General features: G+C 35.1%; 3 protein-coding genes across 3 annotated transcripts; all 3 read left to right on the forward strand.

Moving 5' to 3' along the window:
- The first annotated feature begins 1,512 nt into the window (after positions 1-1,512).
- Positions 1,513-4,238, forward strand: LOC106339386 (tRNA threonylcarbamoyladenosine dehydratase). Its single transcript, XM_013778184.1, has 10 exons — positions 1,513-1,640; positions 1,720-1,769; positions 1,862-1,946; positions 2,382-2,529; positions 2,610-2,822; positions 2,892-3,161; positions 3,239-3,454; positions 3,537-3,661; positions 3,755-3,812; positions 3,921-4,238. The coding sequence occupies exons 1-10, from the start codon at positions 1,549-1,551 to the stop codon at positions 4,029-4,031; spliced, it is 1,368 nt and encodes a 455-aa protein (XP_013633638.1). The 5' UTR covers positions 1,513-1,548; the 3' UTR covers positions 4,032-4,238.
- An 8,083-nt stretch (positions 4,239-12,321) lies between these two features.
- Positions 12,322-14,025, forward strand: LOC106342848 (aspartic proteinase PCS1). Its single transcript, XM_013781889.1, has one exon. It carries the CDS (start codon positions 12,403-12,405, stop codon positions 13,708-13,710), a length of 1,308 nt encoding a protein of 435 aa, XP_013637343.1. The 5' UTR covers positions 12,322-12,402; the 3' UTR covers positions 13,711-14,025.
- A 6,384-nt stretch (positions 14,026-20,409) lies between these two features.
- Positions 20,410-21,598, forward strand: LOC106338758. The gene is made up of 2 exons (XM_013777659.1): positions 20,410-20,467; positions 20,553-21,598. Exons 1-2 carry the CDS (start codon positions 20,410-20,412, stop codon positions 21,596-21,598), a joined length of 1,104 nt encoding a protein of 367 aa, XP_013633113.1.
- Positions 21,599-26,748: the final 5,150 nt, after the last annotated feature.

Here is a 26,748-nt window from a genome sequence, read left to right on the forward strand (position 1 = left end):
AATTATCAAGTTCTTGTTGTCTCATAAGAATTATAAGATTTGTAGGTGTCTAAATGTTTCAAGGTACAGGCAGACCTTCTCATTATGATTTTCTTTCTGACGAGAACCATTTTTCTGCTGATGATTTTGCAAAATCTCACTAATAGTCTTTGCTACACATAATCGATCATAAAATCTCACTGTGGACATGCTAATTACAAACTAAATACATCAAAACAAACTTGCAGATTTTCTAAGATTACAAGATCTGCGTTACGCTTGTTACACCTGTTTACTATGTACACTTGGTTGTTTTAAGAGCGTGTTACGACATGGAAGTATGAATCTCGTAATTAAATTGTTTTCATTACATTAATCTTTGACCCCTTATTTAAGATCAAAGTGTGATAATTTTACATTGATTGTTGATGGTAGCTAGAAGAAGAAGCATATTGCCATAGTTTTACGACTTTTCATCTTGAACAAAAATTTAAATAATGTTTTTTATAATGTAAATTTTCAATAAAAGGATACAGAAAATTAAAACAGAATGCAAAGATGATAAATAAACTGGTGGGCACAATAAAATCCTCTTCGACAATACTCAAACAAGGTAAGCTTTCATGAAGACGCATGCATTTTTGCAGAACATGTGCTTTGTGTCATTAAAATGGTGAGTAGAATAGACATATATAATGGATAATTTCTTTGTCCATGACCCACAGATTATTTGAGATGGAAGCATTCTTTTATTCTCTCTGAAGGAGAATGAAGAATGTAGTGAGATCTTTTTCGTTTTTTTTTTCTTTTAATAAAGAAAAGATTACAATTGGTCTAGATATTTTAACCGAAAACCAAACTAAATCGAGAAAACTGAAATCAAATCGCCGTTTACAAATATTCAAACATGAAATGTTTTATATTTTCTGAAAACTCGAAACCGGATCAGAATCGAATCTAGAGCTGAATAGATACCAAAATATCTAAAATACATTTTGAATACATAAAAATGTCAACTATATTAGTTTAAAAAAAAAAATCAAATTGAAAATTCTATATATATAAACCAAATTATTCGAAAAGGAAAAAAAAAAACAAAATGACCTAAATACTTTTTAACCAAAATATTTAAAACTATTTTAATCTAAACAATCCGAGCTATCTGATATTTTACTTGTACTATCCATAATTATCTGAAAATAAAAGCAAAACTGAAATTGAATTAGACTCAAAATTTTCTCAGATATTAGTCGATCTCGGCTTGTTACCTAAACAGAATCAAAAATCAAAATAGATGAACCGAAACTTGGTTTAGTTTATTAAATATTTATACCGTTGTCTGTACCTAGAAAAGTTGAACCAAAAACCGAATGCCAAGACTACATAATTGTTGTGTTTTGCAGATGGACCACAACGGACCAGCCCACTTAGCCCAGAATCCTGACAAAAGAGGGAGATGGCGTCTGCATTATGTGGCGGTCGCCACTAAGGTTTAAAACATGAACTTTTGGTAGAAACATAAATTTATTAAACCCTAAAACCCTTAATTCGATACGTGTCTTTGTCAAAATGGAAGAAAAATTGAAGTATCTGAGTCTGGTCGGAGCGGGAGCTCTAATGGGATCCGTCTCCACCGTCGCCCTCCTTAAACTTCTCTCCAGGTAAGAAACCGCAACTTCGATTCGATAGTGTTGTTTGCTTTGACATAATTAATTATTCGAGTTTTTATGTCCATTGCAGGAGCTCAGTGAAGCAGCAGCATGATGAAACCCCACTAACTAAACTGTTAGGTGCTAATCTATCTTCTTTTTGAGATGAAAAATGAGCTCTCTTTGTTTGAATCCAATATCTAATTACAGACCCCCTTTTTTTTTTGTTGCAGAAAAAAATCCAACAACAACAACAGTTACTGCAGCAATTGGTCAGGATCTTTTGGCTGATGAAATTGTTTCTGAACATTTAACCAGGTACCCTTTTCCACACTTTGCTGTCTTCATCTCAGTGAAGTGATTGTGTTGGGGCACTTTGACTAAGCATGTGTTACCAAATTTCTTGGAAATATCTTAGCTGAAACTAAAGATATCACTTTTACTGTTGTTATGTGATGTGTGAATCTTCTTGTATTGGGGTTTATTAAGCTTAGTGAAATGATTGGTTTGGAGCTCTTTGACCAAGTCTGTATTATTTGGAAAGATGGTGATTGATACCAAAAAGACACAAAGCTATGATCTTTAAATATAAGATTTTTCTTGTACATATGTTAGCTTACTATGGTGTGATGTGTGAATCTTATTTTATATGTGTTAGTTCACTGTGTTGTGATGTGTGAATCTTCTTGTATTGAGACTCATAAGCACATAACCTGATGCTATGTTTGATTCTAAAATGGTTTCTCTCGTCAGGAATATCCAGTTTTTCGATCTTGAAGCTCAGCGTAAAGTAACTGGATCATATGTGGTGGTCATTGGTCTTGGAGGTGTAGGGAGTCATGCTGCTTCTATGCTCTTGAGGTCTGGTGTTGGGAAGCTCCTCCTCGTTGACTTTGATCAGGTTTCCACTCAAATTTGCTTACTAACTTTTGATCCTTTCCGTTGTTAATAATATACTTTTTCTTAATTACATGGGTTAAGGTGTCACTTTCATCATTAAATCGACACGCTGTTGCAACACGAGCAGATGTCGGTATCCCGAAAGCTGTCTGTCTCAAGATGCATTTCTCTGCAATCTTTCCCGAATGCCATGTAGAAGCCAAGGTATTGCTGTATGACTCATCCTCCGAAGAAGAGATTCTTTCAGGAAATCCAGATTTCGTTTTGGACTGCATTGACAACATCGATACAAAGGTTTGGCTTTCTTGAACTGATACAATAGAGAGCTTTGAAGCGCACTACTGATTCATGCACAATCTTTAGGTGGGGCTTTTGGCTGCTTGCGTTAAGAGGGGTTTGAAAGTTCTGTCTGCAACAGGTGCGGGTGCTAGAGCTGATCCAACAAGAATCAGAGTGGCTGATTTAAGAGAATCCACAATTGACCCTTTATCTCGATCTGTAAGACACAGATTGAGGAGAGAACACGGCATTGAAGGAGGCATTCCTGTCGTGTTTTCCCTGGAAAAACCAAAGGCAAAGCTGCTTCCCTTTAAGGGGCCAAACGGGGAAGACGAGAATCCTTCAGATTATCAAGTAACTGAATTTGAAAATACTCTAACTTGTACGTTTAGTCAGTCATCTTAAGATCCTGCTTGTTTGTGATTTTTCAGGTAGTTCCTGGCTTTCGTGTTCGGATCATTCCTGTTCTAGGAACCATCCCTGCTATATTTGGACAAATCATGGCCTCCTACGTTATAACACAACTTGCTGGTGTGCAAGTTCAGATGGAGCCTATAGTGAACCTTGATTTGGATCATTACCGAATGCTTCATCAACGCCTTATTGAGCATGAGGAAGCTGTTTATGGAACATCTGCTCAAGTCCAGGTATTCTTGAGAAATGCTGTAAAACGTTTGGCCTATTCTTGAAAATGATTTACGATTAGATCACTTTTTTATTTTTCTGTAGGTAGATGTTGAGGAAGTGAAATACATAGTGAAAGAGTTGTGGCACGGACGAAGTGCTAGAGATGAGGCTGCAAAAGATGTTGGGAGAGGAATGTGGCGAGCCATGAATGAGTTGATGCTCGTAAGGTATGTTCGCTTCATCTATTGAAACCAAACAGAAAAAAAAAAGGATTGTGTAATACATCCTCAGTCTCATAATGTGAAGTTATGATTAAACAGATGGGATGCAAAGAAGCCAGCATCAGTCTCAAACTTGATTCTTTTGAAGTTTAAAGAGGTTTGTTTTGTTTTTGGCTTAATTATAATAGCTTGAAATCATTGCATGACTTGTAGATTTTCGTTGGGATTGTGTTTACGTTGGAGGTATGATATTTTGTTATATTAGGCGGATGAACATGAGGCTAAGACTATTGAGGAAGTGAAGGAAACAGAAGCAGACTTCTTTGAAAAAGTTTCATGCGTGCTTGAGAAAGCAGAGCTGGATTTCTATGGCTAGAAGACAAAGAACCTACAGTACTATCAATCAGTCGCTAGGGATATAGACTATGAAACTACATGCCCCCTCTTTACCTTTTTCTTACAAAAATGTGAGTTCCTCAGATGCTTAGACAACATTTTTTTTTTTTTTACCAATGTTGAGGATTAGATTTGGGAATATCTATGTAGTAATCAGTTTTGAAAGGAAAAGAAAATCATTTCACCATCTTTTTGTGGGTGAACCTTAATTACCAAATATGATCTGTTTTAAAATAAAATATTCATTAATAATCAAATTAGTTTTACAATGCAATAACTTCAGCATTTTGTTATAGTTAAATATTTATAAATTTAGGTTTACAAAAAGATAATCAAAGTGACTTCTTAATTCTTTGAAGATACTCAATCATGGGTTTCAATTGGTGACACCACTTTAGGAAAAAAAAAGATGATGAATTTGTTGTTCCTTGAAATTGTTACCAATTAAGTTGAATGTTTTGTCAAATTGTTAACATATGGGTCCCACTGTATTCATTTGTTTTCCTCATATACGTGGAAATTCTTTAACAAATATTTCCTCCTCTAATTTTGATGAGGAACAAATGGAAAACAATAATTGACGTTGAAATTTTTTTAAAAAATAATCAAAATATACATAATTCAAAAAATGGCGCTAGACATGCTAACGTATTAACTCATCGTATACCAAAAAAAAAAGAAAACAAAAAAAGTTTGAACTTATCTTCTTTAATCTTATCATTATCCTACTAACTCTATAAATTCTTAAGTATTTTTCCTACTAACTAGAAGTTATATATAGATCATGTGTGGTGAGCAAAGGTCAGTTTTTTCATACGTGGAGTTAACTTGTATTAAAAGTGTAAAACTTCATGGTTTCATTGTCCGTGGATTTTAATACTAGTTATATTCCACTTATTAAAATATGAAAACACATGTTCATTTTTTTTTTCCATTCATCTTTACTCTTTGTTCAATTTTTTCTTTTTATTCAATTTGTTTTTTCAATTCAATTCAGTAAATGAAATTTTGTTCAACTTTTTTTCATTCATTTGATTTTTTACACGGTCTTACTTTTTCTAAAAGCATTTTCGTCTTCACTCTAATTTTTATTCTATTTTTGGAGTAAAATATAGAGTGGTGATAAAGATACCCTTAAACATTTTCAATGTAAAATTCTATTATTTTTTTCTAAAATGAAGTAAAATAAAAAAATGGAGTAAAAGTGCTTTAAACCTACTCTATTTATGGAGTAAATATATTTTTTCTTCTATTTTTCATTTACTTCGTATTTTATTTTGAAGTGAAAATGGAGTGGGGTTCGACATACCTTTGGACATAGTTTGGACTTTGTGTTGATGCTCTAACAAGTGTGAGTTGGATGGTCTGTTGAATTGGTGGTTAAGAGCTCTTCAGATCTCGTGTGCTATGGCGCGTTGAATAATTACAGATGGAAGGGCTTCGGAAACAGATCCAAGAATCCTTGACTAGACAACTTGGTCGGTTTCGAACTAGAGAAGATATTTTGAATTTTGTTTTTGTGTTGACGTGTATGTTGAAGACGTGATGAGAACAGTCTGAGACGTCTTGGAATTGAGCATGTGACAAATCCCAGAAGACCTTGAACGTTGAGAAAGGAATGGGACTGTCAATTCCAGAACGAATAATTTTGATTTGTGAGACGGACTGTGATTGAGTTAACTATGTACAGTGAAGGAGATTGATAGGAATCGATAGAGAAATATTTCATAGCTCTGATATTATGAAAGAATGCTAAAGAGAGTGAAATTGAATACTTTTCTTATTGATTCTTCTTAAATTTTATTTACTACAAACCGATTGTTATATAGTAAAAGCAATATAAGGATCTAAAGACACTTGTGTTCATCTCAACAAGCTGCTATGGTCGCTAACAGGTTGAATTGATTGTGGATAGGCAAGGTGCTTTCGTACAAGGCTTTGTGACTTTCCCAGCAACTTCCTTTGCTCTATCATTTGCAGAGGAGACTGTTATGCTCTGTTTTGAACTTGGCGAGTTCCCTTGATGGGCTTCGGTGATTTGTGGCTCAATGTCTTGTTCTGTCTGAACCCCAACCGTTTTATATTTCTGTTTTAACAGCTTTCTCTAATAAATTATAATTGTTTTGGTCTTTTTTGTTTTTTTGCTTACACTTTTTTTTTGGTCTTCCTTTACTAGATTTAGGATTGGTTCCTAGCAAATTTCAGTTTATAGGTCTTTTTTTTTTGGTATCTGGCTTAAGTCATTTTGACTTTTAGTTAAGTTTTTGGGTGGATTTCTTTTTCTGCGTAAAAGTATTTATTTAAATTGTTTAGTTGATTGTTCGAATTTTTGATGGTATTTAAAGCAAAAAAATCATCAAAACTAGTTCTTTATAATTTTTTATAAAATATTATTAAAAACTTATCTATATCATGATCAGAATTGTTGTTTTCTTGTTGTGAAAAGTATTAGAAGCACATATATTATTGTTGTACAAGAATGCCTTTTTTACATTCTTAATTAAGACAAAACAAAGTAATTTCGATATTACGAGCATACTCCCTTCATTTCGAAAAGATACACGTTTAGAATTTTTTTTTTTTTTTAAATATACATTTTCTATTTTAATGCATTATATCAATTAATAATGATTAATTGTAAACTTCAAAAATATTAATTGCATTTACTGAATTCTTACTAGTTTAGAAATTATGTAAAATAGATTATCAAAAACATGTATTTAATACCAAAATTTGTTATGTTGTATTAATATGTGTGGAAAAGTGAAAACATGTATCATTTTGAAACAGATGGAGTTTTATTTAAAAAGCTAGCTCATCTATATTGAATTGCCAACTCTGGAAAAATCATTGATTTTTATACTCTCCAAGTTTCAAATAATTCACGTTTTAAAATTTTCACACATTAATATAACATATTAAATTTTAGTTATAAATACATAATTTTATGATTATCTATTTCTCATAATTCTAAACCAAAAAAAATTCGATAAATGCAATTCATTTTTTACAACTAAGTATTATTAGTTGACAAAAAATATATTTAAAATATAAAAAATTATTTTTGAAACATTTTTTTTCTAGAACATGTATATTTATGAAACATAGGGAGTACTATATTCATGTGTTGTCTCTTTTGTAAATTGATCTATTACAAATTAATATTAAAATTGAAAAATGTTTAAAAGAACAAATAATTAAATTTAATTAATTTTATATTATATTGAGGGTATTTGAATTTTTAGCTTTCAAAATATAAAATTTACATTTAAATTTATTTTAGCATTTCAAATATCCAATTTTTGATGTAATTAGTTATGCATCTAAAATGAACATCTACATATAAATTCTAAAGTGTTTAACAAAAAACGTTTAAATATTTATATTTTGATGTAATACAAAAATGGACATGACATATACAAACTTTTTTTTCCATAAAATTGTCCATGAAACAATGAAATTTTTATTTAATTTAATTTCCCTTTGGAATCTATTGGCTTAGCTCTCTATAAATTATTGTTAATATAGATTGGGTGCGTTTAATAATATTTCCCAAATTGTATGACGCACGATTAGCTTTTTTTTTTCGTCGACCAGCTTGGACGATTAGCTTTTAAAACTTGATTTGAGCTTCTTGTAGGTAAAACTAGTACGTAAAACTGTTTTTGCGTTCATCAACCAAGCTCGCCACGTAAAAGATGTACAGTCTAGCACTTGTTGGCGAGAATGACCACTAACTAACTAAATATGACAATCATAAATAGAGTTTAAAGTAAAAGAAGAGATCCAAACATTAACCGCCATGAAGATAGTTGTTTATTAATTACACGGACTTGTGTTGGATAAAACAACGACACTCCAATTGTAAAGATTTAAAGTAGTACAAATAAAAAAAGACGCCACGAAGAATGCGTTTAAAATTCACGATCAATGCACAAGTCCCTGTCGGAAAATTTTGTTTCCTCCCACAGTTTTCTCTTTTACTCTCCTTTTTGTAGTATATAATAAAATTTTAGACTAATTGTTATACTCTCTCTATTTCACAAAAAATATCATTTAAGATTTTATTTTTGTTTCACAAAATTGTAATTTTTTATTTTCGGTACAGGATTTAAAATAAAAGTTCATTTCTAACCCTGTTATTTTAAGGTATTAATAACTAACCAGACATTAAAAAAAAGGCAAATCATTAAAATAGCACATTTCTAAGTTTATATCACGAAAATAGCACTCAAAAACTAAAATGACCAAAATAACACATTTCTAAGTTTATCCTTTGAAAATTTTAATTTTTTTATTTTTCAAAATTTGAAATCTTATCCGCAAAACCTCATTTCTCAACTCTAAACCCTAAACCCTAAACTCTAAACCCTAAAATCTAAACCCTAAACCCTAAACCCTAAAATCTAAACCCTAAACCCTAAACCCTAAAATCTAAACCCTAAACCCTAAACCCTAAAATCTAAACCCTAAACCCTAAACCCTAAAATCTAAACCCTAAACCCTAAACCCTAAAATCTAAACCCTAAACCCTAAACCCTAAATCCTAAACCCCACCCTTTAACTTTAAACCCTAAGTTTGTGACTTTTGATAAAACATTAAGTGTTATTTTTGTGACTTTTGACCTTGAGTGCTAGTTTGGAAACATAAACTTGATTTAGTGTTATTTTTGTCTTTTTCTCTTAAAAAAACTCTATTAATTTAATGTATTAATTAGAAAAAGATATTTAATGAAAGTAAAATAAACTTTTAAATGATTTTTAATATGTGTGAAAAAATTTCAGATGATACTCTTTATAAAACAGAATGAGTATATGGTAAACTAAACAATCGAAGATCCATGCCATTTATAACCAGTGATATTTGAAATTACAGTGGAAGGGTCCTTAACCCTAGTACCCTACATTGTATTCTTCACCCCATTACAAGCTGGTTTAATATATTTTGTTTTAAAGTAGTCCCTCAAATGGCCTATACTCAAATGAAAAGAAAAGGGTCGGTTCGGAGTTGTTTCTAAAGTCGGATTCGTGCCTTGTTTTATGGGAAAGAGCATTGTATCGAAATTTGATTTATTGGGAAAGATGGTATGAAGAGAATCTCTCTCCCCCCCCCCCTCATTTTATGACAATTTTGTTTTATGTTAAAACAATTTGAATGGGACCGAGTTGAACAATCGATTTTTTTAAAGAAACATCAAACGTATACATGAATAATTGATGACAAGAACCAAAAAACGTGAATAGAAGTATTGAACATCAAATAAGGAGAAAACAAAAATAGAACATCAATTTATCTTTCTATAAATAAAGAAGAGATTAACTGAGGACTTTCTTGAGGAGAGACGTCTGAAAAAAGCGAAGGTAAGTGTTTCCACTGCAAACCCACATCTATATTAAGAACAACTGAAGAGGGTTTCTATTCTACTCTCTTCGAATGATATTGTATACGAACAATCATGTAAAATGTATAACCGACGTGAGTTCTGATCCTTGGGCGAGACCTCTCCTCACTCAATAAAGACATATTTTCAGATATATCATTTGTTTCTTTTTTTTTAAAGATATATCATTTGTAGTCGAAAATGTTTAACTTTAAGCACTTACTAGATTCCTAAGGACGGATATATTTTTTGTTTTACATTTTTTAGAAATTGAATTTTTATATTTGTGTGTTTTTAGTCATATTTATATATTTTTATGTATAATATTTCTTTTAAATGATTAATAAAATATCTTAATAATTATATTAAAATAGTTGGACAACACATATATCAATAGGTAATATTTCTGTTTTAATAGAATATATAGAAAATGCCGCACCGCTTCTCAAAGACACTTATCAAAGGTTAACCATCTTTTTTTCTTTTGAGACACAATTCAACTAACATATACTCCCTCTGTTTTTTAATGTTACATATTCTACATTTTCACACATTTTAATAAAACACATTAAATTTGCATATTTTTTGTGTTTATCTTTGTTTCATAATTTTAAGCCAATAAAAATTCAATAAGTGCAATTAAGTTTTTTGAAATTTGCAATTAGTTAATAAAACATGTTTTGAAAATGTAAAAAATTGATCTTTTTAAAACAAATTTTTTTTCCTAGAATATGTAATATTAAAGAACAGAGGGAGTATACACTTAACTTCGTCTCGAGCAATATTAACTTTATATATATGGTCATTTAACATTATTTAATTTATTATGTTATTTTAATGCATGAAAAATCATTTTCTGAAAGCAAATGTATATATTAAAAAGAAAGAAATTTGTGAAAATAATAGAATAAATCCGAAAAAATCAAAACTAACCCCAAAATAAATTTATATATAGGCGTTGTTATATGGCCGACAAAAAAATTAAAAAATGTAGGCGTTATATGGTTTTAATGTTTTTTATCCAACCTGATAAACCATAAATACAGAAACTGAACAGTTCCAGACGAAACTTTATATAGTTTTATATTTTTTTTATATTTTTAAAAAGCATATTTGACAACTACGTGAAAGTTGCATAATCTTATATGTAAAATTGACTCCAGAATAGTATATGCACAAACTTAATTGATAAAATGCAATAAAATATAACTGTCAACAAGCCTTGCACCGAAGACCATTTTGTCTTTTTTTTTTTTGTGTTGTGCACCGAAGACCATTTTGTCTTGAATTGCGAAATAGAAGAGAAAACGCGTTTCCGGAATTTCGCTTTCCTCAGTAGTGTATCTCTGTCGTCTTCCCTTTGACTACGTGTCAACTGCTTCCTTGGTCGGCTTTGTTTCCTCTGTCACGTCAATATATTATAACCAGAGTAGTCTCCACTGTCCATTGTATCTTTTCACCAACGACAATATATTATTTTGTATATCGAACTGATCGTGAAAAGGAAGCAACAGAAACCACTGAACGTAACTTAAATCAGTTTGAGAATAATTATAGGGTATGATTCTGAAGTATGGGATGCTCAGTTTGTACCAATCAATTATGATCATTTTTGTTTCTTTATGATTTTCAAAGCATCTATCACTAATCCAAACTATTAATTATTCAACATAGCTTATATGTATATCGGTTTCAGATTAATTATTGAGTATGATTCTGAGTTCAATCTCTATCTTTTTGTATGATTCTAGTTCTGAGTTCAATCTTTATCTTTTGTATGATTCTTAGTTATGGAATGTTTTTACCGACAAAATAACCCTACGTCTGAAATAGTTTGCTTGTTAACCAATTAACATGAGTTTGAAACCAATGTTTTGAAATCTATATAACATTATCGAATATTTAGAAGGTTAACCAAAGGATTTAAAATAATCTATAAAAAATAGATTGATTCCTGTATTTTTGTCATAAATAACTATTCCGTTATATGTAATTCTTTAATCAACTGTCAATCCATAAATCAATTTATTCAATATTTTAAATTTCTTGTTATTTGATTATCTCAAATCATTTTAACAAATATGTTAAACGAGTTATCAATTATCAAAGTTATTATTCCACATCAAATTTCAAATTGTAAATGAAACGTATTCTCTTGACCATAAAAACGAATTCAATCACACCAGGGTTTTTCTAAACACCCTTCACCATTTCAATTGAAGGGAAAAAGGAAGTTGAGTACCAACCATAACCATTAACTTCTATTAAATCGCTATTATAGATAATAATAAATATAATAAATTCAGATAATCTTAGCTATATTTTAAATATAAAGATGTATTCCCTCCATTTCAGATTCTTTGTCTTTTTAGATTTTTTCACACAGATTAAGAAAACGTTTAATTTTATATATTTATTTGATAAAAACATCATTATCAATACACTTAACCACATTTCAACCAATCAAAAAATAAATAAAAATATAAAATCAATAAATTTTGCATTGAAATTATAAAACAACACTTATTTTAAAACAAAAATTTTATCCTACAACGATAAGTAATCTAAAACGGAGGGAATACTACTTATTGTCTTAGCCTCCTAGGTCGCTGAGTGCAAATTTAAAACATCCGGGTCGCTGAAAACCTCTTAATTGGCATCTAATCAACCAAGAAATAATAAAAATCCAAACCAAACCAAGAAAAGCAATAAACACGAAACTTAGTTAAATTTCATAGCCTTATCCATGCGTCGCCAACCGACATAAACACTAGCTTAAAAGCATATATTATACACAAACGTATGAAAAACACATATAATATAAAGTCATATAAAGCTAACCACTTTCAATTAGTTGCACAATCTCCTTCAATTTTCTCTTCCTTTTTTTTTTTTTAATAATCGTGCGCGTGTTGTATATATATGTAACATCATATCTCTCTCTCATCACTCACTCTCAGACTGTTAAAAATGTCTCTCTTCTTAACACTTCTCTACGTTTTCCTCTGCAACTCAGTTTCTCTCTCATCATCTCTCTCTCTCCACTTCCCGCTCACATCTCTCCGTCTCACTACAACCACTAACTCATCATCTTCTTCTTCTTATCTCCAAACCTCCCTAGCCTCTCGCCGGAATCCATCTCAGTCGTCATCATCTCCTCCGTACAATTTCCGATCAAACTTCAAATACTCGATGGCTCTGATCCTCTCTCTTCCGATTGGAACACCTGCTCAGACTCAAGAGCTTGTTCTCGACACAGGGAGTCAACTCTCGTGGATCCAGTGCCATCGCAAGAAGCAGAAACCAACGACGTCGTTTGATCCGTCGCTGTCTTCATCCTTCTCCAACTTGCCTTGCTCTCATCCTTTCTGTAAACCAAGAATTCCCGATTTTACCCTTCCCACGACCTGCGACTCCAACCGTCTCTGTCACTATTCATACTTCTACGCAGACGGAACTTACGCCGAGGGTAATCTCGTCAAAGAGAAATTCACCTTCTCGAATACCCAAACTACGCCTCCTTTGATTCTAGGCTGTGCCGCTGAGTCTACGGACGAGAGGGGTATTTTGGGGATGAATCTTGGTCGTCTCTCTTTCATCTCGCAAGCCAAAATATCCAAATTCTCTTATTGCATCCCGACCCGGTCTGACCGGCCCGGTTTTACTCCGATCGGGTCTTTTTACATCGGGGAAAATCCGATTGCTCGGGGATTCAAATACGTCTCTCTTTTGACTTTTCCTCAGAGTCAACGCATGCCGAATCTAGACCCTCTGGCTTATACAGTACCTTTGCAAGGGATCCGGATCGGACAAAAGAGGCTAGACATCCCAGCCTCTGTTTTCAAACCCGACGCTGGCGGGTCGGGTCAAACCATGGTCGATTCCGGTTCCGAATTCACACACTTGGTCGACGTGGCGTATGATAAAGTGAAGGGAGAGATAGTGAAGCGTGTAGGGCCCAGAATGAAAAAAGGTTACGTGTACGGCGAAACGGCTGACATGTGTTTTGATGGAAACAATCCTATGGAGATCGGACGGCTGATAGGAGATCTTGTGTTTGAATTCGGGAGAGGAGTTGAGATTCTCGTTGAAAGGCAAAGGCTTCTTGTTAACGTAGGGGGTGGAGTCCACTGTGTTGGCATCGGACGGTCAAGCATGCTTGGTGCCGCTAGTAATATAATCGGGAACGTTCATCAGCAGAATTTATGGGTTGAGTTTGATGTAATCAATAAGAGAGTGGGTTTCGCTAAAGCCAATTGCAGCAGATCGATACCTTAATGAGAAGGCTCTGAGTATTTATCTACGGTCGTGCGTATTGTTCGAAAATGTTCCCCGATTATGATCATCTTTGGGTGATTGTTTGATCGGACAGTGTATATTATTAGATCAGTTCGAATATGGGATTGTGTGGGTCCCCCTTAGAAGGACATCTGTATGAAGCAAACTTGTTGTCTTTAATAGACTCTGTAACTATAATAATTAAATGGGTTCATGTATGCGTTAGTTACTGTCGCGTGTATATTTGTGTCTGTTCAATATAGCATGTTACTACGGGTGGTAGCAACAGATCAAATAACACTCTTATTTTCAGTATTTATTTATGATTTGTTTAATATTTTACAGATATTTTTTTAAAAAAAATTATTTGTTCGACAACATACGAATTGGTTATCCAAAATTTACATATATTTGCAAATATTACAGATATTTCATCCATTTTATTAAATACAAGTAAATCTGGAAAAACAATTACAAGTTTGTTTTCAAAAAATATATTTTACATAATATAAAATAAAAAAGTAAAGATTAGTAAAACCATATGTTCCATCAATTTTTAAAATTAGTAAAAAATTTATAACACATAATATTTTAGAAAATTGTTTTTATAAAAAAATATATCTTTCATACTTTAATACCTTTATAAGGATTTTTATAATAAAATTAACCATGATTCAATAATAAAAAGTATGATTCAATAATAAAAAGTAATATATTCTCCGTGTTTCATAATATAATTAGTTTTAGAAGTATTATTTTTAAAATATAAATAATTTTAACATTTTAATGCAAAATATTATTTATTGAATATTGCGTCATCAATTAACATTTTTCCACAAACTTAAATTCATTCATATAGTGAAACAAGTTTTAATACGATGACAAAAAAAAAACAAGTTTTAATATATAAGCTGGCAGTCAAACAAACAAAACTCTATAATCAAAAGTCCACATGAAGACAACAACTTACGGAAACAAAGCATACATCTAAATCACTACTAAATCTATATAAACAATTGACATATCTACATAGGAGCATAACACAAAATGACTTAGTGGACTTTAGAACTAAGCAAAGGCCAATGATAATGTGCTACCACTGTTGCCCATAGCTGCCACCCATTAACCTCCACTTCTAACACCTTAAACACGACTTATCGTTGCTGCCTCGCACGCCAAACGCCAATGTTTAAGAACCAAGAACCGAAGATTTCATAACCAAACATGATGAACCGCTACTCAATCTACACAACCTTTGGATACAGATGCTATACAATCATAAACGTCCAATTTCTCCTAGGTAGAAGCCCACTCAACACACCAAGAAGACGAAGCCTTGCCAACGAAACTCTTCGGAATCACTCACGGAAAAAAAGAAACAAGTTGAAAGCACTCACTGAACACATCACCCCTAGAAGAAAGACTGCCAAATCAAGTGTCAAACTCCAAGTACAGAACCATCAAACCCCTTATTTGAGTAGGATTAAAAGGCAAAACAACAACAACACTCCCCACTACCACCAACAAAGCTCACCCCTCTCAGTACAAAAACAGTAATTACACTAGAGGACCATGAAGCATAATCGTTTCTAACTTCGAACTATTAGACTCCTAATAATTTAGATTTCAGCTCGTCTACTAATAGAACTCGCCAATGGTGCATATCGATCACCGTCCATTCGGTAAATCACCATCGCGAACCTTAGCCATAAACCAAACTAGACTGTCCGGAATGAAAAGTCGTTCCTTGATGTCATGTAGCGAAACTAGAATCACCAAGTCACAACTTCAAAAAAGCAGAGCTCGTGTCACCAGAACAATCATTGGTGTGTCATTGGTGCTGGGAAACACTGCTCCACCGCGCTTCACCAGTTCTATGTCACCAAATATCGAAGCCGCGCGTCTTCTCTGGTAACCGAAGACAAAACCTCTTTTCGCCGTACATTGCTTCCCTCCTCCAACCGTCTACCTCCGTCGGGGCAAGGTAGATCGTAGATGTGGAAGTCATCACACCAAGCCACACGCCGATGTCATGTAGCTTTTGTCGGAGATCTCGAAGAAGAGAAAACCGGATCTGACAAACTCTACAGCCCTAAACGCCAACCCTCACATCCATCGTGCCGCCTTGAGTCTCGTCATCACCATCATCATCATTATCAGTTAACTTATGCATGATTTTTATTACTGGTTGAGTATATATATATATATATTATATTAAATATATATTTTTAAAGTAATTTTTTTTGTAATATTGGTGATTTTAATTAAAACTAACTACATTTTAAACTATGTGGAGTACATATTATATATCAAACAAAAAAAAGGAAAATAGAGATGACGCAATCCTTACCAACCAATGAACGATGGTAAAAAATATTTTCTTTGAAAGTTCAAAGATCAGCTTAACCTCTCTATTATATCCTCTTTCTCTTTCTCTTCCTTCTCTCTAAGAATAAAGCTTCATTTTTTCGATCTCGATTTTTCCGGTTATTTTTCTGGTGATCTCGCCGGTGCTGTGAGGATCCCACCCCTTTTTAACGTTTTTGTCTTGCTGGTATTTCATCTTCAGTTTTGGTGGGTCAAATCATGGTTACATGTGGCGGGTTCTTGTTCCCTCTGTGTCTTTGGTTCCGCCTTGGCAGAGATGACAAGAAGAGGCCATGCATGCTCCAAATCTTTAGAGGACAAGATTCGGCGTGCTCTTTATGGGCTGTGCAGCTCTTTCTCTTTCGTTTTTAAAATATTTGGGTTTCCGGGAGCTTCCATCTAAAGAGAGTGACGCGGTGATTCGTTTGTCAGTTGTTGTGGTGAGGGTTTTGGAGGTACTTGAATTGCCGCAGCTGACTACAGTGACATTAAGTTCTGACTGCCTCGATACCGAGATCTCCTCCTCTTTTTCTTTTTAGCTCTCGGTGAGCTTTCCTTTTTTGCTAAGAATGTAAATTATCATAAATGATGAAGATTAGTCTAAATGAGTAGTTGACCTATACAAAACAATACCCTGGCAAAAAGAAAGTAAAAAAAGAGGGGATTGTTACAAAAGAGATAGCATGGAGTTCGTAAGAAGCCCAAAGGAGACCTATCAAACAAAGGGTCAAATTAACCAAAGTTGCATGAGGGCCCTGAATTTCTTACTTTTCCTCAGTGCGTAGATGGAGCTGACAACCTGGTTGTTGATGTCCTTGAACGCCACAAGTGGGAGAGATAGAGTATGGTTGAACAGCATATTGTTGCGCTGCTGCCATATAGTGTAGACAAGAGTCTGGAGCACACACATTCTTAACACAGATGGGGCTGTAGAACATGAACTAGACGCCCATAGCATAAGCTCAGCCCAATCACGGAATGTAGGCACAACACAACAGAGTCTGTGTATAATCTCAGACCAAATCGTCAAGGAATAAGGACAAGAGAGCATGAGATGGTCTCTAGATTCTGGATGGATATATCAACTACAGCAACTTGATGGCACTTGCATACGCCAAACAAACAGTCTATTTCTTGTGGGAAGCCGATTTAAATCAGTAACCAAATGTGAAAAACATGATTCAGGGTTGCACCACTAAACCAGATGTGCTTAGCACTGGCTTGTCTTGTTCCCATTGGTCTTAGGACCTCCCAGGTTTTAGAGGAAGAGTAGGTGTTGCTAGAGTCACCATCGACGATCCAGCTGAAACTGTATCGAAGAAAGATGTGTGAAGAGCTACTTCCTCCTCTGGTCTTAGATGAGGAAGCGTCCAACCCGTTGCACTGCAAACATCAGCAACATAAGCGTCGGCTCTGGTCCTTCGCCTGTGGGTTCCATCCTCACCGAAGACAGAGGTTAAGAGACCCAAAGGAGTCAAAGTGTCGTACCAGAAATTTGTTTCTTGACCACTCTTTACTTCACTGGATAAAAAGCGAGATGCAAGGTCCCTCATATGAAGTAGGCAGCGTCAGTTCCATGTTTGGCAAGGTCCTTCCTCGATGTTCTGCTACTCGAATCTTTCAAGGTGCGGTGCTATCGGTGTGGTCCAGTGCTGGCTCTTTTTGTTCTAGGCTTTTCTTAGTCGGTCATAGTGGCTTGGCGGTGGTATTTTCTGGTGAGCATATGTTTGGTGGAGGCATTATTCGTTCAAGTGATTGGTTAGAGTTTTTTATTTTCGATGTTGGACCATTTTAAAATTTTCTCGTATTTGGTTTTCTTCTATACCGAGGCTATTATGAGATTTTTTTATTGAATTTTAAATTTTCTTCTTCTTATCTTTCTTAAAACAATAATAAAAATTTAATATGAAAGTCTTTTATAAAAATAAAAATGAAATAAAAAGAAAATAACGATCACATAATTAGATCTTTGGGGTAAAATATTAATTTGATCACATAATAAGATGATAGAAAGAGCTCGTATCCGACAAAAAAAAACGCGCTCGTTTTATTAATAAATTAAAGAAGATATATAAATTACAACTTACAAGTGACGGATTTAGGGAGATATGCAATGTCAGAACCAACAAATACACATGATGCAAATGAAGACAATGACACATGATGATGAAATCGAGCAGAACACTACTAATCAATTACCAGTAAGATACGGCAAGTCAGCAGTGCTACCTTTTTTTTATTGTAATTTCTCATTTAAACTCTAGTGGAACTAGGCCCTTAAACTTCTCGTTTCCTTTTCTTCCCCATGAATCAGCCTGTTTGATAGAGATAGCATTAATTACTTGTGTACTTTTCACTACTGATTCAGTCCAGGTTATAAGAAACGTTAAACAAAGTAATCATAAAAAAATGTATCCAAAAAAAACCAACAAAGATATGTGAGATTTTTGAAGTAAAAATTCTGAGATCTTGATAAAGTTTGATCCAATATATAATGACTTTTGTGCAAATTAGAGATATAACACTTGAAACCTTTTGTGTATTGTTTTAAAATTTTGAAAATTTATCTTCGAAAACGAAGAAGCAGCACTTGCATGAAAGGTTAGAGATGGGGCCCAAAGATGAGCTGGATAGATTTTGGGGGAGTAGCCGACAGTTCCAAGTCTTCCGCCGATCTCAAATTCAAGCTTTGGATATTATTATTCTCTTTTATTCCTGACAAGTGACAATGACCTTATTCATGTTTTAGTTTTCATTGTTTTATTCGTTTGCATTCTGTTGATTCATGACTAATTATTATGAATATGAATCATGGTCACAACACTCAAAGATCTTATCCTTCTCATATCCGCATAGGAAAAACACGTGTTATTTAAATGATTCTGTCGACTATTAGTTGTAACTTGTAACCCTTAAACTAAAGCGCCACTCTCATTACCTTGTTTAATCATCGTAACTCAAGTGTTTGCAACAGCACCAAATTCATAGTTAAATGAAATGACAAAAAGGAGCTTGAATTTTAGTACTACTATTTGCATATACTACATTGATTTGATATTGTTTAGTGCCAATTCGATTGTTCTTTCTATTAAAACTCAAAATTTTCATTTGATCAAGCTGGTACCAAATCCAGTGATAAAAGAATCAAACCAATAAGCTAACGAAGGTTTCACAGATCATACCCTTGATTAAGTTAGATACTGTCCGTTCAACATCAATCAACTCTATGCCTATCAATCTGAGCCATTACTGTATGACTAAGAGCATCTTCGAAAAAACTCTTTATTTTAGAGTTTTTTAAATTCTATATTTGAAATTTCAATATGTTTTTTTTCAAAAGCAAAACTTCAAATTTAACTTCAAAATTATTTGTAATTTACACTATGGTCCTTATATTTCTTATAATTAATATAAATCCATAAAATTTTATAAATAACTAGCACATATATAAAAATATTACAATAATATTAATTAATAAAATCTTACACTAAAATATAAAATTATAAATAGAAATAAATAATTAAATATTAAAATACAAGAAAAATATCAAATTATTCCATAAAATTATTTCTCTAGTGTTCCATCTTTGGTTACACAAAATTTGTTTGGACAATATTTTAGAGGTTCTGAAGCAAATTTACTAGACTACTAATGTTGTTGTAATATTAAAATTTTCATAATAATTATGTCTTCATGTATCTTTGTAAAAAACATTTTTTATTAAGTTTCTTTTGTAATATTCTTGTTGTCTAATTCTAGTTTTAAAATATTATAAATGCTATTTCAATTTTTTTTTTAATTTTAGGTGTAAAATTTGAATTTATACAAATAAATTTAAAATATTTATGATATACAAAAGTTTTAAAGATTAAAATGATAAATGAGAAAATATTTAAAAATCATAAATATGATGTATAAATTATAAGGAACAAAATACAAATAAGAAGATGAAACTTCAAATTTAGAGTTTAAACACTCCTTAAAACTCTACATTTGAAGTTTTGAAATTCTTTTTTTGGAGAGCAAAAAACTTTATATTTGAAGTTATAGAGTTTTTATTGGAGACGCTCTGAGTTCTTTGAGACATTGGTTATATTTCTCTCTTGGACACATCAAGAGCATTCGAGAATTATTATTTGAAAAGTGTATGTTTCAACAAGATTGAACCCGATAACTCTCGTAAAGAGAATTCAACGGCTCTTTTTCTCTCTCTCATTGGCGAAAAAAGGGGATTAGGTTTTCACGGCCTAGCTCCGCCGTCGGTGGGCACCACGCTCTCCGGCGAGAACTCTTTGCCCACCCGGTCTTCTCGTTCTCCTCTCTCATGTCGCGATGCTTGTTAAGAAAAAGAAACATCGCCCGCCTCCTGATCTGTCTTTCAAGGTCCATGGTTTGATGCGGTCTGCAAGGACGTCTGATATGGCTAAGAAGAAGAAAGTCTATCTCTCTTGTCGAGCTCTCTGATTTCGGCGTAGCTGCAACTGGATCTACGATTCCAGTGACAATTTCTCCTTCAGCTGCTGCCGCTAGTCTCTATGCGTCCGGATATGATACATTTACAAATTCCGGATCGGTTATCGATTATGTGTCAAATTTGAAGGAATTCGCTCCTTCTCCTTTGAAGTCTTTACTTCCTCCTCATGTGGAGGTTTCCAAACTTTCCGGTGGTTCTACTGCTATCAACATCGACTCTAAGTCTTTGGAGAATGTGGACAGCCAGGCTAGGAATTATGCTGCGTTACTCAAGAGTTCTGCTCAATTGCAAGAGATGGGAACCCCGTCAGAACATGTCTCTGGTGCGTCGTTCGTCCTTATCCCAGACGAAAACATTGAGGCTGCAAAACTAGAGTTCAAAGATTTCATTTACGCACGTTTTCACGGTGATTATCCATCAATGGGGAAAATTATCGGTGTCGTCAATGCAGTGTGGGCTAGAACTGGTCCTCGGATCTTTGTCCATAACATTGGACAAGGCATTTATCTCCTCCGAGTCACAAACCCAAAAACTCGTGAGGTTCTTCTGTCTCGCACCTGTTGGAACATAGGGGGCCTTCCTATGTTCGTGGCGCCTTGGTCCCATGAGTACTCACCTGATGAGCCTCCACTCACGAGTGCAATTGTGCATGTGGAGATGCACAATGTTCTATACCTGCTGTTTAATAGAGAAAGCTTGAGCCGCATCGCGACGACAGTTGGTAAACCAGATTCTCTAGCTCCTGAAACGGAGCAGAAGGAAAATTTTGAAGTTGCTAAATTGTTTGTGCGTGTTGATCTTACTGCCCCCCTGCCTAATAGGATTGTTTCTGGTTTCTCGAATGGTAAAGAGGTTCAGATTGATGTCTCCTACCCTTGGTTACCCATTAAGTGTGATGTTTGTAAGAAGTTTGGTCACACAAAGGAGAGGTGCCCAACGGGCCTCACTGAAGGTTCTTCTGGCCAGTCCAAAGGCAGGAAAGCCACTACTGAAACACAAAGAAGAAGGTCTAAGTCTCGCCAGGCCGCGCCACAGATAAGAAAGTAAAGAAGATGGAAACTCGTTATGTTCCTGTACTTCATGATACAAAAGGCGCGCCTCAGGAATCTATGAATGAAGCTGGTACCTCCACAAATCCAGATACTCAGGATATGGAGGAAGGGTAGATTGGACATGATCTTCATGGAAAGACTGGTGTAACCGTCGCCAATGCGAGTCAGAGTACAAATATTATTCAGAACAGTGAAGTGGTGGAATTACCGCAGAATGTTGACGAGGAGGATGTAGCTCAAAATGCTCCTCACTCTATTTTAGAATTAAACAATGAACCAGATGATGCCACAAATGAGAACATAAGGGAGCAAATGGCTGTTGTGGATGTAGCTGAAGCTGCTAAGGAAATTTCAGATGCGACTGTTGCAACCACATAGGAGATTCCGACTGCTGTTGATAGGTCAAATGTTGATGGTTTAATGTTGAACGGTGTTATCTCCAACGCTCATTCATCTCAGACAGAAGCAAAGGACCAGTCTTCAGATCAGGCAGGTAGTGTTAATGGTACTTTACCCATTGATCTGGGTCCAGATATTCATGATTCATCTCAGACAACAGAGGAGATGGATCGAGAAAATCCTTTTTTCCTGGTTAAAAACAGGAAGAGTGGCCACAAGGTCATGAAACGCCATTAAAAAATTTAGATATGTTTTTTACGTGGAATGTACGTGGACTGAACAGTGATAGACGCCACACGATGACCAAAGATTGGATTAAAATTCATATGCCACTTTTTGGAGATTTTCTGGAGACGCATACCACGAAGAATAATAAAGAGAGAATATAACGAGCTATTCCAAGGGGTTAGAAGTTTTTTGGAAACTATGTATATAATGATTTAGGTCGCATTGTTATTGTTTGGGATCCTAAGGTCACGATGCTTATCTACAACACAACAGCTCAATTAGTCACTTGTGGGGTTACAATTCTATCGGAAAACATAACTCTTACAGTTACTTTTGTTTACGGATTCAATCTGGTGGAGGACAGGAACAACCTTTGGGAAAGTCTAGTTGAATTGCAACTCGGTTCTCCGGTCGGTACGCATCCCTGGTCAGTTTTGGGAGATTTTAATCAAATGCTACGGTCGTCTCATCACTCCAATCATCTATCCTTGCGTATCGATGATGTCGGAATGGATGATGCTAATCTCAGTTTACAGGACGCTCAGTTGTTTGCAGCCTAAGCAAAAGGTCTTCCTTTCACTTGAAGGAATATGCAGGATGATAATTCCATCTCCACAAAGATTGATCATGCTTTCATTAACCAAGCTTGGTCCTCTTCCTTCCCGGGCTCTTATGCATAATTTTTGGATCCTTCTCAATCGGATCACGCTCCTTGTTTTCTTCGGATGCCATCTATCAGACGGCGGGTTGTAAAACCCTTTAAATTATTTCATCACGTGATAGATCATCCGGAGTATGCGGAGACGGTTAGTGAATCTTGAATTGCAGCGAGATAATGGGTACCAATCAGTTCAATCTGGTTTCTTCCCTCAAGAAATTGAAGAGGCCGTTGCACAGTCTTAATAAACGACATTTCAGCGGCATATCTCAAAGAGTCAAGGCACAGAAAGAGAGAGTGGAGGCGCTGCAACGTGTTATGCTTACTTTGCCTGATCAAAGTACAACACGTGAGGAGCATTCTGAGAGGGACAATTTAAATGTTCTCCTAAAGGTTGAGGAGAAGTTTTATAGACAACTATTAAGAGTTCGCTGGACAGACGTGGGGGATCGTAACACGGCGTTCTATCATCAGACAGTCTCTCAGCACGCTTCTAGGAATCACATTCATTTTCTAAAGGACGGTCATGACCACATGTTGTTCTCAATGGATGCAATCAAGGCGCATGCTGCGGACTACTTCCAAGGGATTCTAGGCTCAACGGATCTCTCGGTCTCACCTGCTACTTCAGATGAGTTGAGAACACTCTTACCGTTTCGTTGCTCAGAGCTTCAGCAGAATTACTTGAAACGAGGTGTAACTGCGGCCGAGATTAAAGCTACTCTGTTTGCCATGCCATCGATTAAGAGCCCGGGCCCTGATGGTTATTCGGTAGAGTTTATTAGAGCTTCGTGGGACACTGTGGGAGAGGATATAATCGGTGCTGTAAGGGAATTTTTTAGGAACGGGAAATTGCTGAAGGATATGAACACAACAGCTATTGCTTTGATCCCAAAAATGCCGGAAGCATGCTTGTTGAGTGACTACAGACCGATCAGCTGTTGCAATATTGTTTACAAGCTCATCTCTAAGATAATAGCAAACTTCCTTAAACCAATCCTCACAGAGTGTGTTAGTCCCAACCATGCTGCTTTCTTAAAGGGGCACAGTCTTGGAGAGAATGTCTTGCTAGCAACCGAGCTCATCAAGGATTACAATAAATCATCGTGTCATAAAAGCGCAATGCTTAAGATCGATATTAGTAAGTATTTTGACACCGTGTGTTGGGATTTTGTGACTAAGATGTTAGAAGCTCAGCAGTTCCCCCCTATGTTCATCACTTGGATTACAGAATGCATCTCCTCGCCCAGATTTTCGGTTGCAATCAATGGCGAGCTCGCAAGTTTCTTCGAGGGCAAGAAGGGACTCAGACAGGGAGACTCAATATCTCCATACATGTTCATCATGCTCATGGAGGTTCTCTCTCGTTTGTTGGATAAAGCTCAAGCGGAAGGTTATTATAGATTACATCCTCTATGATCAGACCCGAAGCTCACTTATTTATTATTTGCGGATGACTTTTTAGTCTTTTCTGATGGCTCGCATGCTTCTACTACGGGTATCAAAGATGTTATGAGTCGTTTCAAGAACTGGTCAGGGCTAGTTACTTACCAGACAAAGTCGGAGATCTTCTATGGAGGCTACTCTGATATTCAAATGTCAGTCCTTGGTGATATTTCTGGATTCAAGCAGGGGAAGTTCCGAACAAGGTATTTAGGTTTGCCTCTCTGCCCTAAGAGGATTTCAGCAGCGACATTGCAACCATTTCTTGAGCGAATAACTTCTAAGTTGCACTCATGGACAGTCAAACTTTTATCTTTTGCCAGAAAGATTAAAATGATATATTCAGTTATTTATGGCATGGTGAATTTTTGGAGTTCAATATTTGTCTTACCAAAGTGGTTTTACACTAAGGTTGATTCGTTGTGCTCTGGTTTCTTATGGAATAATAACACTTCATCTGCAGCTGGAGCTAGAGTTTCTTGGGTTAACATTTGTAAACCTAAATCAGAGGGTGGTCTTGGAATAAGACAACTGGAGGAGTTTGAGATGGTCTTCAGATTAAAAAGGTTGTGGTTGTTCTTCTCTGCATCGGGATCACTTTGGGTTCCTTGGCTAAGCAAAAACAGATTCGGTGGCAGGAGTCTTTGGCTGATTAACGATTCACCGAGGTTTTCAATGACTGTTAGAAGTATGATTCAGTTGAAGCAAGAACTTCAGGGCCTTCTCCGCTGCAACATTGGGGATGAGAAAACAAAATTGTTTTGGTATGATTATTGGACTAAGTTGGGTCCATTACATCTTCTCTTTGGTCCCTCTGGGCCTAGGGCTCTAAGGATTCCTCTAAACGCAACGGTCTCACAAGCTGTTAGCAATGGCCATTGGAATCTACCACCGGCACGGTCAGATTTCGCAGAAACGTTCAGGTTATACTCTCTACAATTAGTGCTCCGTCTGATACTGATGGTAGTGATGTATACTTGTGGAGAACTCAAGCCGGTGGTTTTGGTGCGTCTTTCTCTTCTCGTGTGACATGGGAGAGGATTCACAATCCAAACCCTCTGGTTCAGTGGCATTCCGTCGTTTGGTTCAAAAAGGAGATTCCTCGCTGCTCATTCATTTCCTTGACTGCTTTCCTTCGCAGACTACCAACTAGAGACCGGTTGATCTCTTGGGGACTATCTGTTCCACCAGGTTGTGTCTTATGCTCTAATGCTAATGAATCTCATAGTTCTTTGAGTATGCTTTTGCTGCTGCCTTTTGGAATCGCTTTTGTGGCAGGTACATGGCGCATCCACCTGCATCCTTGGACGCCGTCGTTGCTCTCTGCCGCCATCTACAGGGTCCCCATGTCCAACGTGCGGTTGTTATGTTGAAGCTTCTCAGCCAAGTCATCGTTTACAATCTGTGGTGTGAAAGGAATGACCGCATCTTCAGAGACGTTTCTTTAAACCAAGAAGCCTTCTTCAGGGTGGTAGACCGGGGAATGCGTGATAGGCTACTCTCCCCATCTCTTGTCACTACCTTCTCACCATCTTTGCTTGAATTGTATTTATGGTTCCTAACCCTTTATAGTTAATGCAACTCTCTCTCTTTTTCTTTCTTCTTTTTTTGTAATAAGTTGTGCTCCACATCAATGTAAAACTTAAAAAATGGTATAAATTTTAACATTTAGACAAAAAAAAAAAGCATTCGAGAGAGAGAAGAAAGTGAAAGGTGGGAGAGATAGATCATTAAAGTCTCCTGGAAAACCAAACATGCACGTCCCTTTGGATTCAAGTTTTACTTTAACCAAATTCCAGCATTAAAAGAAGGAAAAAAAACATGAAAAATTAGTACGAGCTATTCTACTAAAGTACTTTTCCCTGAAATAAATTACAATCTCTTTAAAAAAATTACATATCAACGTTGATAAAGCTTTTTATTTTGCTATAATATCATGGAGATCAAGACCATTAGACTTATTGCTTAACTTAGCAACGAAAAAGGTAGATACATTATTTCATTAATTCTTCCCTGTAAAATAATGTTGCAAAGATAGCTGAATGACTCCACGTTTATTGGGACTGCTGCCACAATTCTCACTTATAAGAGCAGGGACCATCTTTGAATTACACTCGTAAATTCATATATTTATATGGTGACTCTACTGGTGCATATCTCTGAACAGCTGTTGTGTTAAAAAGTCAAAAGCAGCGGAGTCGTGCTATATAACATTTCGAAAGTTTATTATATAAGCACTATACTCCAAGTAAAGTGGATATAAATCCTGGGTCAAAATGCCAGTTGTACTAATCTAGTAATCCGTAAATTCTTGATTTATTTCCCTTCATTTAATTCCTAGCTTTTTGATGAAGTTAAATATCCACAAGTTAACTTTAATATAAATTCGATTTATTGTATGGCAGTATGCCAGTATC

The sequence above is a fragment of the Brassica oleracea genome, chromosome C4, assembly GCF_000695525.1.
Source record: "Brassica oleracea var. oleracea cultivar TO1000 chromosome C4, BOL, whole genome shotgun sequence".
NCBI lineage: Eukaryota > Viridiplantae > Streptophyta > Magnoliopsida > Brassicales > Brassicaceae > Brassica > Brassica oleracea.

Bases quoted from the DNA above. Each gene is read 5' to 3' on its own strand.
- LOC106339386 (XM_013778184.1), top strand. From the start codon at position 1,549: ATGGAAGAAAAATTGAAGTATCTGAGTCTGGTCGGAGCGGGAGCTCTA. The intron at 2,530-2,609 runs GTTTCCACTCAA...ACATGGGTTAAG, and splicing joins TCCTCGTTGACTTTGATCAG to GTGTCACTTTCATCATTAAA. The intron at 3,813-3,920 runs GTTTGTTTTGTT...TTGTTATATTAG, and splicing joins TTCTTTTGAAGTTTAAAGAG to GCGGATGAACATGAGGCTAA.
- LOC106342848 (XM_013781889.1), top strand. From the start codon at position 12,403: ATGTCTCTCTTCTTAACACTTCTCTACGTTTTCCTCTGCAACTCAGTT.
- LOC106338758 (XM_013777659.1), top strand. From the start codon at position 20,410: ATGCTTGTTAAGAAAAAGAAACATCGCCCGCCTCCTGATCTGTCTTTC. The intron at 20,468-20,552 runs GTTTGATGCGGT...ATTTCGGCGTAG, and splicing joins TCTGTCTTTCAAGGTCCATG to CTGCAACTGGATCTACGATT.